We start from the raw sequence: 18,094 nt of genomic DNA, 5'->3' as shown, positions 1-18,094 counted from the left end.
AAAACTCTTATCTCCCATGTGTTTTTTTCTTTCTGAATATATGTATGTTTTTAGTGAATAAAGAACTCACCATGTGATGGTTTTCTTTAGCAAACAGAAGGATTATGTCCATATGTTTCATTACAAGGTATATCATCCTAGTTCTCTTGGTATATGTCCCACGAAGAAATTTATTATTTTATGTGTAAGCTAAGATTTCAATAAGGAGCCATTTGTCTATCTGTAGAGTGCTGTTTCTCAGACTATAAGAGTGCGTTATTATGTTATTAGGGCTTTTTTTCTGGTTAAGTTCTTTTTTGATCTATTAGGGATTTTTGTGGTGATTTCAGTAGTTTAGTAATTTATCGCTCATCTTACAACAGGTATTGGTAATGTTAGGATGAAAACATTTATACAAGAGGAAATAAAAGTCAAGGAAGCAGATAATCGACCAATTTATCAGCCTTAGCAGACAATTTTTCTGATAACGACGTGGTAGCCATGGTAAATTTACTTCTGATTGCTTGAGGGGACAGATTATATATGCTTTTTGTAGCATGCAGGTACATGAAAGGGTGAGGGAGCAAGTAATCGATCTGTGGACTAACCAGTAATGTTTTGGTCTCTAGATTGGCCTTCCGGCAAGTGGATTCAAGCTGTATTTTGAAATAGCCTGTTGTCCTTAATTTGCTACAACATAGTTAAGATTAATATTATACTGAATATATATTTTTCAATATAATATATTGAAATATATGTATATATATGTTTGGAGATTTAAGATGAAAATATACATATATATATTTGTTTGGCAATTTCTAAGTAGCTGTAGTCAATTGAAGGCCTAATGTCTTTTTAAAAATCTTTCATTTGAAAGAAGTTTGGCTGAAATATAGAAGTAGGCAAAAATAACTCATTACTTATAGCCCTTCTGAGCCTGTGGATTTAACACTGACCAGCAGTTCGACCATTTTGTGCAATAATGCCCAGCTTTTGCAAGACTACATTACTACCAGAGGCTATAGTTTAGAATCCAGAGGTTTAAAAAAAAAATCTACAGAAAGGTATTAGGTCTTCATCCAAACATAGGTGTATTAGTAGTTTTCTAGGGTTGCCGTAACAAAGTGTCACAAACTAGTGCCTAAGCAGAAATTTTCTGGCTCACAGTTCGGGAGGTTGGATATCCAAAATCAGGGTACTCTGTTTGCTAGCTCCAGGGAAGGACTGGTCTTGAGCTTCTCTCTTTGGTTCTGGTTGCTCCTTGGGTTAGGGCAACAAAACTCCAGCCTTCCAATGGTTTTCTCCCAGTGTACATCTGTCTCATTGTCCAAATTTTCCCACTATAAGGACACCAGTCATGTTAGATTAGGGACCCACCCTAGTGACTTCATCTTAACTTGTTCATCGGCAAAGCCCTATTTCCAAATAAAGTCACATTCATATATACTGGGTTTAGAATTTAAACATCTTTTGGGTGGACACAATTCAACCCATGAAACGTTTTGCACATGGTTTTAATGAACCTGGTCATTGTTATCACAGTTTATTGTAGACAAAGCCACAAATGGCCTCTGCTTGGGGCATAATATGCAGCAAAAGTATTTTAAAGGACTGTTAAGGTAGGAGTAGTGACATACACAGGTGCTTGGAACCATTTAACATGGAGACAAATTTCTGATAAGTCCTAGTAGCTCCTGAGACACATTTATGTAGTACAAATTGTATCAACATATTATGTTTTTGTGTGTATGCATTCTAAAATGGCATCAAAATAAAATTTTAGCTTGAAGATGCTTTGATTACCCGAAAAATTTATTTATGTATTTTTTGTCAAGCTGCTCATAGTCTGTTAGATGTTCTGAAGATTGGGTTTCGACCTGGCTCTGTCACTCAATAAGTGTGCATATTGTGTGAACCATTAATTTCTTTGAAAACTATTTCCTGTGAAATTTGCTGACAAATATGAAAATATTTACCATAGTACGAGGCATATTTTTAGTGCTCTACGCCTGACTGTTTATTTATTCAACAAATGTTTATTGGGAGCCTGCTATGTGCCAGGACTTGTTCTGGAATTCATTCATTCCCTTAAAGATGAGTAAAAGGCATCATGATTTAGCAACACCAGTGTGGGACTTTAGATTGGGACATAGGAGCTCCAGTCTTGCCTTTGTTGATCTTGGGCAAATCACTGACCCTCTCCAGCCCTCTGCCTAAAGAATAGCCATTTGGACTGGAACTCCAAAATAATTCATATAACCAAATTCAAATTCAAAAATAGATTTTAATATCTTACAGATCTACTGAACAATCCTGGCATGGTTCTTTCTCTTCTGTGCTTTAGCTTTTGTCTCTGAAAGTAGTGGTCACAGGACTATAGCTGGTACCTTCCGGTTGGAAGTACCCACAACATAGATAGTCACCCTCCTCCGCTGAGCCCTTGGCACTGTGCTGGCTGTTTTCACATGTTCTCGTTTCTCCAAAGCAGGTGGGTGTCCCGAGAAACATGTTAGATCATTCTAGAGAATTTATATTCTTTGATGGTTTATAAGAAAACACCCCAGTATCATTAAGTAAAGACAGACACAGCTACGCATAGAGTAGAATGTAGAAATCACTGGAAACATTAAGTTAAACCTCCAAGAAATTTGGAGCTTCTTGGACAGGGTTTCAGCTTCAGTCCCAACATCTCCTAGAGTGCTGCTTTCTCTTCTTGGTCATTAGGGAAACTGTTGTAGGAAAATTTGCAAAAAAGCCTCTTTTCCCTGTCCCATGTTGACTCACATGGGTAAAATAGTATTACTGTTTATAATTATAAAAATAGTTCTTATTTCTTTTCCTAATAGGTGCGACCTTTCTGATTGTTAAGAATATTCTTCTTGGGCTGGGGATTTAGCTCAGTGGTTCCGCTGCCTGCCCTCCAAGCACAAGGACCTGAGTTCAATCCCCGGTACCAAAAAAAAAAAAAGAATATTCTTCTTTTTAGTCATACATTTGACAAAAAATAATTGGGTTCCTGCTTTATATTTGGTACTGATTTAAGTAGTGATGCTACAGCAACAAACAGCGCAAAGACTTTCTTAACAGTGATATTGGAGGGGAGACAGGAAGTGTGGCTGTTGGGGAGAAAAAATATTTTAGGTAAAGACCAAAGCAGTTGCAAAGGCCCTGGGGCAGGAACTTAGTTTCTTAGCAAAGGAGACTGGTAGGAATTTGAGTTCCAGGGTATGCAGATTACACGGGGCCTTGAGGTCAAGGTCAGGGTTTGGATTTATTCTGAGAAACATGAGACGCCACTGTAAAGGCTTTGGGGACCGGAGTCATGGAATCCAACATAATATTTTTGAAAGCTTACACTGGCTGCTTGTTGAGAATAGTAGGGCAAGAATGGGAGGTTGGGGGACCAGTTGGAAGGCCACCGCTGTAGTCTAAGCCAGGGATGGTCTAAATGTGTAACAGGGTGGTAGTGGTAGAAATGGAGAGAAGTAGCAAGCTTTAGGATGTATATCGAAGGTGGAGCCAAAGGAATTTGTATATGCACTACAAGTGGGGTTTGAGAGAAGAGTCAAGGCAGCTTTAGGGTCTTGGTCTGGGCCATGGAGAGGATAAAGGCATTGCCCTTTATGTGGAGATGGCATCTTAATGGAGAAACACAGCCAGTTCCTGGCCACCAGGAAGATCTGGCTGGACATTTTACAGGAGAATATTGAACCTGGCTTAGATACAGTGGGAACTTACTTTGAAAGTAAAGAGCAAGGTGTTAATTTTCTTACCTTAAAAAAAAAAAAATCTCATGGACAATTAAAAGAATAATTTGAAAGTACTGTTGTGTGTAAAACTTGACCCAAGAGTCACCCCCTGCACTCACAGTGGGAGGACTTTTCTCCCTGTCATTTCCCCATGCCCTTGCACTACCTTTTCCCCAGCTGGACTGGTGACAGGAATCTGGTTGTGTTCGCCACCCTGGCAGTTTTAAATAACTAGCAGTTTTTAGATTTTCCTCTCGGCCAACCTGACAGGGCTTGTCAGCTCTGAGTCTTTGTCCGTCGCATAGTGGACTTGGAGCCTGGAAGACCCTAGAGGTCTCTTTGTTTCAGGCGGACCCAGGGTGGGGGATGTGTTCTCTGCCTACAAAAGGACAATTTAAAAATTGGCAGGTAAAACCAACCCAAATGTGAATGTGTTTTTTGCTTAATATCATAAAATTGGTTTAGCACAGCCCGTTATGCAGCAGAAGAAACCTTTATTAAACATTATAGAGGTCATTGCTTTTGTCTTCCTGATACCTCTTCCCTCACCTTTTTTCTGTGACCCACATTGAGCCCACGGTAGAACCCGCCCTCTGGCTTCAGTGATAGGCCCAGGGAAGGGAACATGACCTCCAGCAGGCCAATCAGAGGGGGAAAGACCTTTCTGTAGTGGAAAGTCATGAAGCATGAAAACCCAGAACCGGTTGCAGCCAGGTTTTCAGTCTCCTGGGAAAAGTGGCCTGAGAAGAAGAAACTAGAGGCAAATGAGAGAGCCCTGATGTGCTTTTGACATCCTATCTGATGCTAGCTCCATTGTGTCCCTTTCATTGTTTGATACAGGAACTGAGAAAACTCCCCCCTACTTCCTGTAGTCCTGCTGATTGGCTGTCATTTACCACCACACAAGCCCCAGTACACCTAAAATGATCAGGGCACTGTGCAGGAACACTGGAATGACTAACTTACAGCCCTGCCTCAAAGTCTTTATAAATCTAGTGGTTTGACGACCAAACTAGTATGGTAATATAACTCGTAAAATCTGCCTCCAACAAAGCAATAGGTGGCGTTTTTTTTTTTTTCTTTCTTTCTTTCTTTTTTGGTACCGGGGATTGAACTCGGGTCCTTGTGTTTTCGAGGCAAGCGGTGGAACCACTGAGCTAAATCCCCGGCCCTAGGTGGCGTATTTTTGAAATGTGTAGAATCAAGTATTTACATTTTTTTCCACTTGGGTTAATTTATCTAACATATACCATCTAAATATTAGTTTTTTCCATGACAAAGATTTTCCCATTTTTATCATATGCAGAGGAGCAAGCCCGCTTATCAGTGATTTTCCAGAGATGCCTGTTAAAATTGTCTGCATCTTTTAAGATCCATTCATTCTCAAAGCGTCCTCCACTGTTGGAATTAATCATTCTCTCGTTTGTGTTCACACAACCTTTGCTCTGTTCCTTAGTGGTGGCACCAGCCACCGTGACTTGAATGTTAGGCAGTCCTCTCTCCCTGGAGATTATATAACTATTGGGCCAGAAACTGTTGGGTAGCTGAGTCTCCCTGTTTCTGAGAACATTTCCCAGAACATAAGTGCTCAGTAAGTATTGAGTTAAATCAATTATTAGCATTTGTTTTGCCAACAACTTTTGTATACAACTTCTTAAACCTTACAAATCACTTTTATATAAAATTGCACGTAAAAGCTGGCTGTATGATTTGCCCCAGGTATTACAAGCATGCTTAAAGATTCTGATAGAAATGTGTGGCCTTGAAAGATAGCTATAGATGTTTAGCTATAGTTGTATATTAGGTAGAAAGGGAAAATTTGGGAGAGTTTCAGATGAAAACGAACCAGAAGGTTAGTTGGTAGATACCCAGTGGACACACCTGTGGAGGTGCTGGAGACATTGAAGGTTGACCATAAATCAGTCGCACATCAGAAGAGCCTTAAGGGATTGAGCCCTGTTCTCTTTAAAACTTGCTGGCTAGCTTCACAAGAGCACTGGTGGGAATGGTTTGTGGGTAGATTTAGAGATGGGACTTTTAGCTTTTCATCTATACTTGCTTACCATAAGCCAAAAAACGTGAAAATTGATAGATGTCATTCACTTGGCCCCTGATAGTTCCGAATGAGGATGTTTTGAGTTGAATGCTGGTCCCATTCGATGCATCTAATTAAAATTGCCCAACCGAGAAGGAAGTGAGTTGAAAAGGCATTTTCTTCTGAGAACCCAACAAGAGCTGTGGATATCGGGTTACCCAGTTGCTGTGTGAGGACTGAATTATAAATAAATGTGTGAGGTAGTAGAATTTTATTTTGTTTTCCCTAAAGGAGAAATATGTGAGCTGTGAAAACAAAAATCTATTCAGTGCATTTTCATTCTGTAACTTCATCGGTTTTTATCCTTAATTCTTTACGTTTCTGATTTTTTAAGAGAAAACTCAGGCACAAAAAGAGACCATCATGTAAAACTGAAAAGAAGCAGTGTGAACCTGACAGTTGGAGACAGAGGTTTTTGTAAGATTAGCAGTGGAAATAGCTTCTTTTTCTGGAGGTTAAAAGTAATGTATTTACTAGAAGTTATTTACATTGGCCATTTCGAGGCTTCCCCGGGATGCCTTCGTTAAGAAAGCTGTGACATCCACAGGAAGCGTTTCCAGGACCTTGGGCCACTCTGTGATTTCCTACAAGGATGATTCTGTGCTTGGCAGACAGGAAAATGGAGGTGTTTTGTTGCTGGGATTTCTCAGATTGTGAAAGAGAGAAGCAAAAGTCAAGGCTTGCCTGTCCTAAAGTTTGTGGTGTCCAGCGGATTCATCCTCTGGATTTCAGGACAGCACTGGATGCGCTTCCCAAGAGAGGACTTTTTCTCCTGATGTAACAGAGGAGGCGCTGGGACAGGAAGAGCTCACTGCTGCTGGACCAGGGCAGCTTCCAGGACCCCTTCCTGATGACACTGAATGTGAAAATAAAGAGGATCCCAGCAGACAAAATAAATTAATCAATAAAAACAAAACAAAGCAAAATTTGTGGGAGAAAATCTTTGCAGTTTTATGAACCAAAATCATGTTTTTTTATCCTCTTCTGAGTTTCCCCTAACCTCTTACATCCTCAGTTATCTTCCATTCATTTCTCTGTAAGCTTCCTGCACCTTTTATTTGACCTCCAGGGACACTGGAATAATTTTAGATATATTTCCCCTCAAATTTCTGCTTTCGTGAGGCCATGCGTTAAAATTCTTTGGTGATTTGTTATTTGAATAGCTTCAGTTTCAGAAGCAGTATCTTCAGAAAAGTGATTAATAGAGCATTATGTGTTTTAGAAATATTCGTTTTGTATTTGAGTCTTCTGATAGTCCAGAGGAGTGTGTATTTCTTGATTATGCCTACAAAGAATGGAGGAATGGAGGGCTGAGACATATGCAGGGATTTTAGGGGACAAAACAACTTTGTTGTTTTGCAGTACTGGGGATTGAACCCACCCCCTCAAGCATGCTGGGCAAAAGCTCGACCACCGCTGAGTGACATTCCCAGCCCTTTTAACATTTTTATTCTGAGACGGAGGCTTGCTAGTTTGTCCAGGCTTGAATTTGCCTCACCCTGTGAGTAGCTGGGATTGCAGGAGTGTGCCACCACACCCCTACCCATTCTGTTTAAGAAACACTTAGTTTACTTGTTTGTTTTGTGTTTCGGTAAGGTTGTCAAAGTTGCCTTCAGTGTGGATATTAGCTGTTTGTGTCGCGCAAGAATGTCTCCATCACTGGATTAGAGTTTGAATTGACAACTTCTGCAGCTTTTGGCACATTCATCTGCTTTAGCACTTCGGGAACAGTTCTGCTCCTCAAGGGTGTGGAGAGGGTTTAGGAAATTAAGCTTTGCTTTTGAGACTTTGCCAGTGGTAGTTAAATCAACTTCTGACCACATCAACAAAGAAGAGGTGAAAGGAAATGGAGAGATTATGGAGTATGGGATTAATGAGGCTTCATCTTTTAATGATTTGTCCAGAGATAAGGAGTGAAACTGTCCTTATCCAGGAGAATCTCTTGCTGATTTCTGATTTACGTGGATGGAAGGAGCTGGGAGGGGGGCTGCTGCTCAGAGCCCTGTGGAGAGGGCCAGGGTGATGGTTGGGGCCTGGGGAGGCTCTCGGTAGAGTCAGCTTGGCATTGGTTTGTAGCAAAACTCTTGGCCAAGGAGATTTGGGGTTCCTGGTTCTGATATTAGCACTAAGTGGCTGTGTGGCTTTGATTTAACCAGTAACCTTTAGCACATTTAATGATCTCAGTAAAATGGCATGATTGGACTTGTGTTTGTAGTTATTTTTTATGGTTCTCAAAACCTTGATTTTATGTACCTTATTAGTTGACCTTTACTGGATTGGTTCAGGACCAATTTTGACTATCTAGAACTACTATAGAACGATAAAAATGTAATCTAAAAATATTTAATTTTGACTCATATATTTTCCTATTCATTCATTTAATGGCAATAAAGAGCAAAGAAGTGATAATAAACTAATTCTTACTGTAGTGATTGTTAAATCTTTTACTTCTTTTACTATTTATAGAACTCCCATTCAATTCTCTTGGAAGATGAGATATTTAATCTGAAATCAAGAAAGGTGGTTTGCTACGGAAACATAAAATTAGCCCTATTGTTGAAATTGATGTTGACTGAGTGGTCTTAGGTAAAAAGCATCCCTCTGTGAGGCCACTGGGGAGACTAGGACTTCGGGGTCACTGCTGATTTCAGGAGAGATGAAAAATGTTGAAATCAAGTGGGTAGAAGGGAATGTGGCAAATTGCAAGGAACCAGACTGTTTTTAACAGAGAAAATTCAATTTTACCTGCTTTTTTTCAGTAAATTCCATTTGATACTTTACATTTTCTTGATAACTTAATAAAGAATCTCAGGAAGGAGTTGCAGAACTTTAGCTTAGTGAAAGAGAATTTGTCATTTGTGACATTTCTTCTCTAAATAGCATGGGGAAGATCAATGTATTAGCTTGTAGTTCATGCATTACTAGTTCTAGCTATTTCTATTCTGAGAAGAAACAGATTTGTTATGTTTGTTATGTGGCAGAACTTAGCACAATGAGGAATTTGGCTCAGTTTCTAAACATTTATTGAACTCTGCTAGAGACCAGGCAGTGTGCTAAGCATAGTGTAGGATATGAAGAAAAGAAAACACAGTCTGCCCACAAGGAGTTCAGTTTTAAAAGAAGCCATTAATAGGTATTTTTCCAGGGAATAAAGTCAACATAAACAAGACTTAAGAATGTTTGTCGTCTGTTCACAATTTGCATAGAATGTGGTCACTGCTCACCACCTGTAGTCACCTGTGCTGAGCCTCCACTGTCCCTCACCTGGATTCCAGCCTCCTAGGCAGTCTCCCTTCTCCACCCTTGTACCTGCTACCTGTTCCCCACACAACAGTTACAACAATCCTTTGACAGCCTAAGTTACATTGTATCCCTCCTCTGCCCACCACACTCTGATGGTTTCCAATTTTGCCAAATGCAAAAGGCCTGTCAATAATTCACAATGTCTTACTGGTCTGCACCACAATATAAACATACACACTCGTCCAGTCCATGTTTGCTCTCTGATGTCCTCACCTATTGCTGGGACCCTTCCTCACTCCATTGTAGCACACTGACTTCCTTGGTGTTCCATGGATGAGTCAAGCATGCGGCCACATCGAGACCTTCACAATGACTGCCTCTACATGGAGCATAGCTCCTCACTTCTTTCAAGTCTTAGCTTGAATGTCACCACCTCCGTGAGGCCCCATCCTGACCACAATATTTAAAATTGCAACTCGCCTCTTAACCATTGTCTCCAACCTTTCTTATCCTGCTATTTTTTCCTTAACACTTACATGATAAGTGCTGTATGATCTACTTTATGACTTACTGATTTATCTTAACATCTGTGTTCCTCCACTGAAATATAAGCCCCAAGAAGGCAGGATAATTGTTTGTTGTTGTTGTTGTTCTATGCTGTTCAGTCTTGAATCTTAATCTAGGCAATCTAGACAGTGATGGTGAACCTTTTAGAGACGAGTGCCCAAACTCTAACCCCAAATCCACTTACTTGTTACAAAGTGGCAACACTGCAATTAAATCTGAATACTAAAATTTAGTTTAGAAAAAACAGGTCATATATTAACATCTTTTGTCTTAGAAGAAAAGCAAATAACATACGAGCCATAGGTTTGCCACAGTCGATCTGGAACAATACCTGACATGCAACAGGTAAGTATTCCATAATTATTTGTTGAATGAGTGAGTGGACGAATGGGAAAGAGAGATCAATTACGATGGAGAGTTCTAGGAAGAATTGCTACTTTTTGTTTTTGAGTAGTACTGGGGATTGAACCCAGGTCCTTGGCACTGAGCCACATCCTCAGCCTTACCCCCTTTTAGTTTTGAAACAGGGTCTTGCTAAGTCACTAAACTGTCCAGGCTGACCTTGAACCTGTGATTCTTCTGCCTCGCTGTCCCAGAGTGCTGGGATTACACACGTGTGCCACCATGCTCAGCTATGTAGGGAGGATTATAAGGAAGAAACCTCGAAGCTGGGTGTGGAACCGTAAGTAGATTTGAACAGTCAGCTTTTCCAGGGAAAGACTTTCCAGATAGAACCTCACGAGCAAAGGTAGAGTACAAGCGCTCCTGGCTGGCAGGGCATCCCACCTGACTGGTGTATGGAGGGCATGGGAGTGGAAGTGGTAGACTGATAAATTACTGAAGAGAAAATAACTCAAGAGGTCTCTTAGTGAAGTGAAAGAACGCATTCCTAATAAGTGCTTGGGAGAACGTGGTGAACGCGCTGGTGATCGAAACTGAAGACTCTCAAACAAGTAACATGTATAACATGGAGACACTGTGGCAAGGATCAGTAATGCACATACTGTTGGCTGATGAGATCTCACTTCTGTGTAGTACTTCTCTATTTTCAAAACATGTCGCATGCTTATTAGGAATTAAGCTTCCTAATAACTTATAAAGTGAGTTAGACAGATACTGTTTTCATATTTCGATAAACATTTAAAAAAAATTAATTGCTTCTTATGTTGGAAGAAATAGAGTCTCACACCAGATAAGTGACCATCCTGAGATCATGGAGTTAGAAAATGGGGAAGCAGCTTCCTACTGCCTGTGTATTGTGGTTTATGTTCTCCCTTTCTGCCAGACTGCTCTCTAATCCGGAAACTATCCTAAAAGATACCATATTGTGCTTGTTTTTTGCAAGGTTCAAATTTCTTTCTGTTTCTCTCAGTCACTGAAAATAGCAACTTCTTTCATCCAGTCACTTCTTTAGCAGCCCCTTCTTTTCTTGTCCCCTTTTCCAATTCAACTTATCCTGAATAATTATTGGAAAGATTAGTATATGAGGTATGTGGATATTGCTTGTTTAACATGGTTAACTTTCTCTTATTTACCCAACCTTCTGTTCGGCTGTTGCTGAGTTTCATCTGGTTCTTGGGTGGAAGGGAAGAGAAAGCATGTTATCAACTCCATTTGAATGTCTTGCAACTCATTGCTCACTTTGGGAGTAAACCTGGTCTTCTTAATTTCCCCCAGATGTTAGTAGGCAGGAAGAGGCGGAGACAGAGCTCAGTGAAGGGGAACAGTGGTATGGAAACTCCTCTGAGACTCCATCAGAAGCATCCTATGGAGAGGTCCAGGAGAACTATAAGCTATCTCTGGACGACCGGATCCAGGAGCAGTCCACTTCCCCCGACACCTCCTTGGGAAGTGCGACTCCCAGCAGCCACACGCTGGAGCTGGTGGCACTCGACGGTGACATCCTGCGAGACTCTCTGCAGTGTCAAGACCACCTTTCCCCAGGAGTGTCTTCCTTGTGTGAAGACGACCCGCCAGGTTCCAATAAACCCCTGAGCAGTAACTTGAGGCGGCTGCTGGAGGCTGGTTCCCTCAAACTTGATGCCACAGCCACAGCCAATGGCAGAGTGGAATCCCCTGTGAATGCTGGCTCGAATCTCTCCTTTTCCCCGCCCTCCCACCACGCCCAGCAGCTCAGTGTTCTGGCCAGGAAGTTGGCCGAGAAGCAGGAACAGAATGACCAATACACTCCAAGTAACCGTTTTATATGGAATCAAGGTAAGTGGCTGCCGAACTCAACCACCACGTGCGGCTTGTCCCCGGATTCAGCCATCCTCAAACTGAAAGCTGCAGCCAATGCCGTTCTACAGGACAAATCTCTCACCAGGACGGAGGAGACCCTGCGATTTGAGTCCTTTTCCTCCCCCTTTAGCTCCCAGTCTGCCAGTTCCACCTTGGCAGCTCTGTCTAAGAAAGTCAGTGAGAGAAGTTTGACTCCTGGTCAGGAGCACCCCCCTCCAGCCAGCTCCTTCCTGTCACTGGCTTCCATGACCTCCTCTGCTGCCCTTCTGAAAGAGGTGGCAGCTAGGGCCGCCGGCAGTCTCCTGGCCGAGAAGTCATCGCTGCTGCCTGAGGACCCTCTGCCACCGCCTTCTGAGAAGAAGCCAGAAAAAGCCACTCCACCACCTCCACCGCCACCTCCACCTCCTCCACCGCAACCACCGCAGTCCTTGGAATTATTGTTACTCCCCGTTCCCAAGGGAAGAGTCTCGAAACCCTCCAGTTCAGGTATGGCGCCTTTTCTTTCAATCATTGGGTAAATCTTTCAGACTGTGATCTGCCGTGTCTTATTCATCGCTTATTTCAGTCGAGTTCTCCATCTGAGCTGAGACGGGAATACAAAAGCAAGAGCACAACAAAATACTTTAAGTAAGCAGCATAGTAGTCTTTCATGTGTGTGTTACACAAAGACTTCACAAATAGCTTCATTTTTGAAAGGTAATGAATAATCTTAGAGACATTCCGTACTCCCTCCCTTTCATACAGAATTTTTTTCTTTACCAAGTTCAGACTAGGTCCATACCAGATATATTTAATGGGAGAAGATCAAAGCATCTTTGTCACAGAGTGCAGGGCATCACTGAACATAGAGGGAAAAAAAACCACTGCTTTTGAAATAGTGGACAAGGGAGAGTCCTGCTGCCTCGATCACAAATGGACTTTTGTATAATCAGGAACTGCTCTGCCCTAATTTATCACAGTATATGCTTTTATATTAGCATCTTTATTACTTTTTTGTGGAATTTAAACCTTTTACTTATCCTATTCTATAATTCCTTGTCATACAAGAACTGTAAAAAATCTTGTCAATCAAACATAATCTGAGCATTTCTTGCAAATGCTTTATTCTGTTTGAGTCCAATCAAATTCTGAAGGAAGGTACATGTGGAAAATTTGAATTGTGAGTCTTCTGGTGGTGGAGATGGTCTTTCTGAAGAAGTCACTGTCACATACATGGAGCATACTGCATTGTCATATTTCTAGTCCATTGTAATTTGGTACAGTATTCACAATTAATTATCTAAGGGGAAGATTTAGTCACTTAAATTCTCATAATGGAAACATCTTTGTGTACTGGTTTGGTTTAAAACTTGTGTGCATGGTAAATACGTGTTCCTTGGGGTGGAGGTATGGGGCTTCTCAAGGATATCCTTGTCTCTCAAGGATATACTGCGAGGCCAGAATAGGAAGTAGGTCATGTGTCTCCTTATTGATATAAACACCACCAATTCTGTAAGTCTAGCCAACTTTCAATTATTTGCCAGAATGTTGCTGAAGAGTGCTTGGAATGGCAAATACTTAACTGAATGATCACAGCTAAGATTAATTTGATATATTTATGACAAATTTCCATTTAAATAGCTGACTGAGCTATGTACCCTAATTATAATTACTTTAAAACTTATGTAAAAAGCACACTAGAAGTAGGAAAATGGGTATCTGAGATTTGAATGACTCTAAGTGATGCAAACTGCTCACTGTCGAGTTTCTGAAGTGTCAATAAAATCCTGAAAGCCTTACCAATTCTGAGTTTCATTTCTCCTAACTTCTCACCTGCCATCTGACAAAAGAAGGAGAAAAATGGCTAAAATTAGGAAGCAAGTGGAACAAAGGGAGTTAGGTAATCTTGCAATGAAATAAATCACTCCTGACTTACAGAAATTTCATTTAGGGATAACAGCAGAGAGAGGTGAAGCTATATGTAAAGTGTGATTTTATGATATTATCTGTTTCTGCTTATTGAATAAATGTATGAATGGTGTTTACAGTATGAATTCATCTGGACATTAGTTACTTGGCAAAGCTTATACAAATTGAATAATAAGCTTCAGTTGACTGAAGGCTTGGAAAGTGTCTGATAAAACCATGTCTCTTAAAGGGAAACTGTAGCTGCTTTGTCGTTTTAAAGTAATCTCTTGTATAGCCGGCAGGAGTTGTGAAATATAATTTTTTCACCCAGATGATTAGATGCATGTGAAGATGAGAAAGAGGTCATGAGCTTCCAGTGCAGGGTTGAGTCTTTGTTTTGCTGTAGAAGATGTACCCGAGGGAAAACACGTTGTTGTTCCTTTTTTGGTTTAAATGCATTTAATCTATGCCAACATCCCCAAGGGGTGCTCAGCAGAATTTAGTACCTGGACATCTATAAGAAATGGGTTTTTTTTTCTTTATACTAAATTTATTCTTTTGCTGAAACACAGTTTTTTAATCAGTGAATGTTCAAAATGCCCCCAAATCAAAAGAAGAAAAAAAGGAACATCTCAGATTTGGGTGCTATAGCCCCTATGGACCTTTTTCCAGTTTTCTACAAGCCTTTGCTCACAACCCAAGACTTGGTGAAGTAGTTCCATTGATGGAGTTATTGTATTACAAAATTATTCATTTTGTAAACATCAGCCAGGGGAAAGACCCGAAGCACAAGGCTTTAAGAATGTGACTAAAAAATTCTTTTCATGTGTCCGTGTAGATGCATCCTAAATTCAGATTCTGTTTATTTATGGCATGGATTGGAAATCAAGGAGAGGATTCCTGCACTCTTTCCAGTTAAAGAGAACATCTTCCCTTCCCAGAAGCACAGCTTGGCTATGGGTTGGAATGGAGTCCATAGGATGTCTGGCTCTATTTGTCTTCATTATCATGGAATGACTACTTGGGGTCATGCAGGGTCACTGGTTTTGCAGTCTGAAGAGTGGAAGGGCGGTGGGCCTTCTCCATCATTCCTTCTCCCTGGCCTCTCCCTTCCATGCTTTTGGTTTCAAGGTAACCTGGGGACTGGATTCAGTGACTTTACCGAAAATGCATTGTAGGGGTGTGGTGAGACCCAAAATCCATGTTTCTTCTTCTTATTTTTCCCTTTACCTAAGAAAGAAATCTTTGTTTAATTCAGAACAAATAGATGGACTGGCTTCTCACAGCAGGGAGTTTCTGTTGCCTAATGACTTAAATAAACAATTACCATCCCCTGCATTCCCCCCTGCACCCCCCAAAAAAGCCACAAAATAAACTACACATCACTCTGCTTTTAATTTTTAAAAAGCTCTTTCTCAAAATGTCGCAAAAAGGGCAAATAAAGTTGATTCTAGAGTTCCGAAGAGCTGTGTGCTGGGGAAGCTGATCCTGTCTTGAGTAATTTAGACACCAGCATTGCTTTGACCTTCTTTAGGTCAAGGGAAGTCCAAACCATGAAGAAAAAGTGTCTTTTAGATCTGGCCTTATTCTTCTTTTTTGAACAGGGTTCTGTTGTTGCCAGGTTGTGGTGTATTTAATTCCTTAAGAGTCCACCACTTGATAGCCTTTCCACCCCGCCAGAGAGACGTGCAACTCGAGGAGGAGGAGGAGGTTTCTTTCATGTGACCCTGCGCCCCCAGCACATGCTACACTACTCCTCTGAAAAGGGACATGATAGAGGGAAGATGATGTCCGTTAGCTATAAAGATAAATGTCACACATTGACTCAATTCTCTTTGAAGCTACTGTTCTATTGCGGCTAAGAATAAAATAAATGGTTTTTATTTTCAAGACAGAGTTTCTTGTAGAAGGCCAGCAATAGTCCCAGGATGTCAGGCTCCTGGTTAAAAGAAATAACAGAGAGAGTTTCCGAGAGATAGTCTCCAAAACATCTGATTGTACTGAATGAAATTTAAATAGTCTCAGACAACTGAGAACTAACACTCTCAGTTAATATTAATACATAAGTGCTGCTGTTTCTTTTCATGTTTATGGGGTGTTAGTAAAGTGATTGCCAAAGCACAGAAAGTCCAGAGCAGGAGATGACCTTTCCCAGTGCTCCCATTAGCTCCATGTTATCATAGCCATAATCTGAGAATGATCACATACATGAACTTGTTCGGCAAATTCACTTTTTAACCAAGATTCAGAACTATCTGCTACTGATCTTAATTATATTTTGAGTGATTTAAAATTAGACTGGCTGTGGATATCAGACTACCTTCTTAGTTTTATCGAATACTTGCTCAAATATGCTTTGATAAATAGCATCAGTAACTACAGATAGACCCATTGATGTCCATTGCTAACACAGGTTTTTATTGTTAATGTTCTTGCTCTAAAATGGTATTTGAGGTACATGTCCAAGAAATTCCATGAAAAGATCTTAAATCCATACATATTGCTAGAAAGGAAGACAGTTATCCAACACAAATATGTACCAGCAGTATTAAAAAATCTTAAGTAGAGATGGTACTGATTAATGGTACATGGATTAAACACATCCAAGGTCTTCTGGCATCTTGAGCTCCTACATATATGGTAAGCTCAATCTGCAGATTTACCCACTTGCAAGTTATCTTGACTTTCTGCAAATTGCCATATACTGTGGTATCTAACAAGATAAAATTCGACTTCAAAGCTATAAAACAATTACATTCATTTGAAAAGTATCTGAGCTTCCATGATTTTTCAATATTTTTAAGGCTAATGAAGTTTTGTTTTTATTGCTTTGTGGATTTCTGTTTAGACGATAGAGTGGAGCATCAAACTGGCAACAGAGAGATCAGCTCTAATCCCAGCCCTGCCACTAACCAAGTAGCAGAAAGCCTTTTCCCACACCACCCACAGTTCTGTTTCCTCACCTGTAAACTGAGCTGGTGTGCAATTACCTCGAGAACTCCTTATTTTAACATTCCTTCCATTTAATTATCATTTACTTTCTATTTGTGTATTTACTCAAAACACAGATTTTTCTGATTTCTATTTTTGAATTAAAATGTGGCTTTTTAAATTTTCCAAAAGATTGTCTCTGTTTTCAGCGGAACTTATCCATTGTAAATAGTGCAAGATACATCTTTGCAATTTATTAATGATGTAGTCATACAATGTTTGCCTTTTTAGTACAAGCTACTACCAGGAGCTCATATTTGGAAACAGCTGACATCTAGGTGCTTGATCTATCTGCTTACACATCCATTCATTCAGGACATGTATTGGCATACGGTGTGAGGGGAGTATGCTCATGGCTACCACTAGTTTCGCTGGGTCACACTGACAGCCTTTTGCATCTTTGCTTTCCATTTCCAGCACTCATTTTACTTTGCGCTGTCAGCTTGCCCTTTTTGACTTAATCTCATTATGGTAGAGCACACACTTGTTGAATCATATGGTGAACCTGGCACTGTCTTGTGTGTCAGAGATGCAGGCAAGGCCATCCAACCACTTGCCCTCTTCTGCTCCCCTTCCTTCTTTTCCATCTCTCTTTGCCCTGCGGGGCTGAATTTGGCTGTCAGAAATTTGTTCAGGCTAAGCAGACCCTCCCTGAACAGCACCCTGGACTCCTGATCTTTTATATCCTCATGGCTCCATGGACAAACTACTTTATCAGGCCAGGCCCTGAGCTGTGTCCTTGTTATATGATGTCAGTTGTCTCAATTTACATCTGCTGTGATGGTGACTTTTCTGTTTTGGAGGCTATGTTTAGGGTTTACTCTCACAATTATTACTACAACAGCTGCCATTACCAAGAGCTTTCATTTACTGCGTGAAAGCCATTTTATATACATTCATTATCTCTTTTATTCCAATAATATTATTGCCTATAAAGAGAACATGTTTTCTCCAAAGGAGCAAATTAGCAACTCTGTCCCACTGGGTCTATTAGCGTTTGGTAGAATTTAGTTTTGTTTGCAGTGATTCTAACTAGCTAGTGGTATGTTTAGGGGAAGTTGTTTATCAGCTAATTGTGAACTAGGTAAAATTAGGACCATTTTAGTCCTGCTGCTTCAAGAATGTGTGGCTCATTCTGAGGAAGTGGTCATATTTCTCGAGGCTCTAAATTTGAGTGAAATTTACAGCTGTCAGTTTCCTGAAAATAGTTTGGCATAGGAAATAGAATGCATTCTTTCTCCTTCTCTGAAGTAGTTAATGACATTGTGTACACATGAAGAGTATCTCACTAAAATACAAAAATTTCATCTTTTCCTTTTTTTTTCTTTCTTTTTTGAGACAG

At 40.4% G+C, this 18,094-nt stretch overlaps 1 protein-coding gene across 10 annotated transcripts in view; it reads left to right on the top strand.

The window, feature by feature from the left end:
• The window catches only part of Znf827 (zinc finger protein 827), a 167,012-nt gene that overhangs the window by 20,642 nt on the left and 128,276 nt on the right, over window positions 1-18,094 (top strand). For all 10 annotated transcript variants that reach the window (XR_002390576.2, XM_087193346.1, XM_004868913.4 and 7 more), the window contains exon 2: window positions 11,311-12,360. Coding sequence is in view for 9 of the 10 variants with exons in the window: in XM_087193346.1 (XP_087049472.1) it covers window positions 11,311-12,360 (1,050 nt within the window). In the remaining variant the exon portion in view is untranslated. The remainder of the gene's footprint in view (window positions 1-11,310; window positions 12,361-18,094) is intronic.

The sequence above is a fragment of the Heterocephalus glaber genome, unplaced genomic scaffold (assembly GCF_053883595.1).
Source record: "Heterocephalus glaber isolate CG9 unplaced genomic scaffold, H.glaber_assembly_v1.0 deba00001587, whole genome shotgun sequence".
NCBI lineage: Eukaryota > Metazoa > Chordata > Mammalia > Rodentia > Bathyergidae > Heterocephalus > Heterocephalus glaber.
Note: the sequence above shows the minus strand (reverse complement) of the source record. Positions and strands in the feature narration are given on the sequence as shown.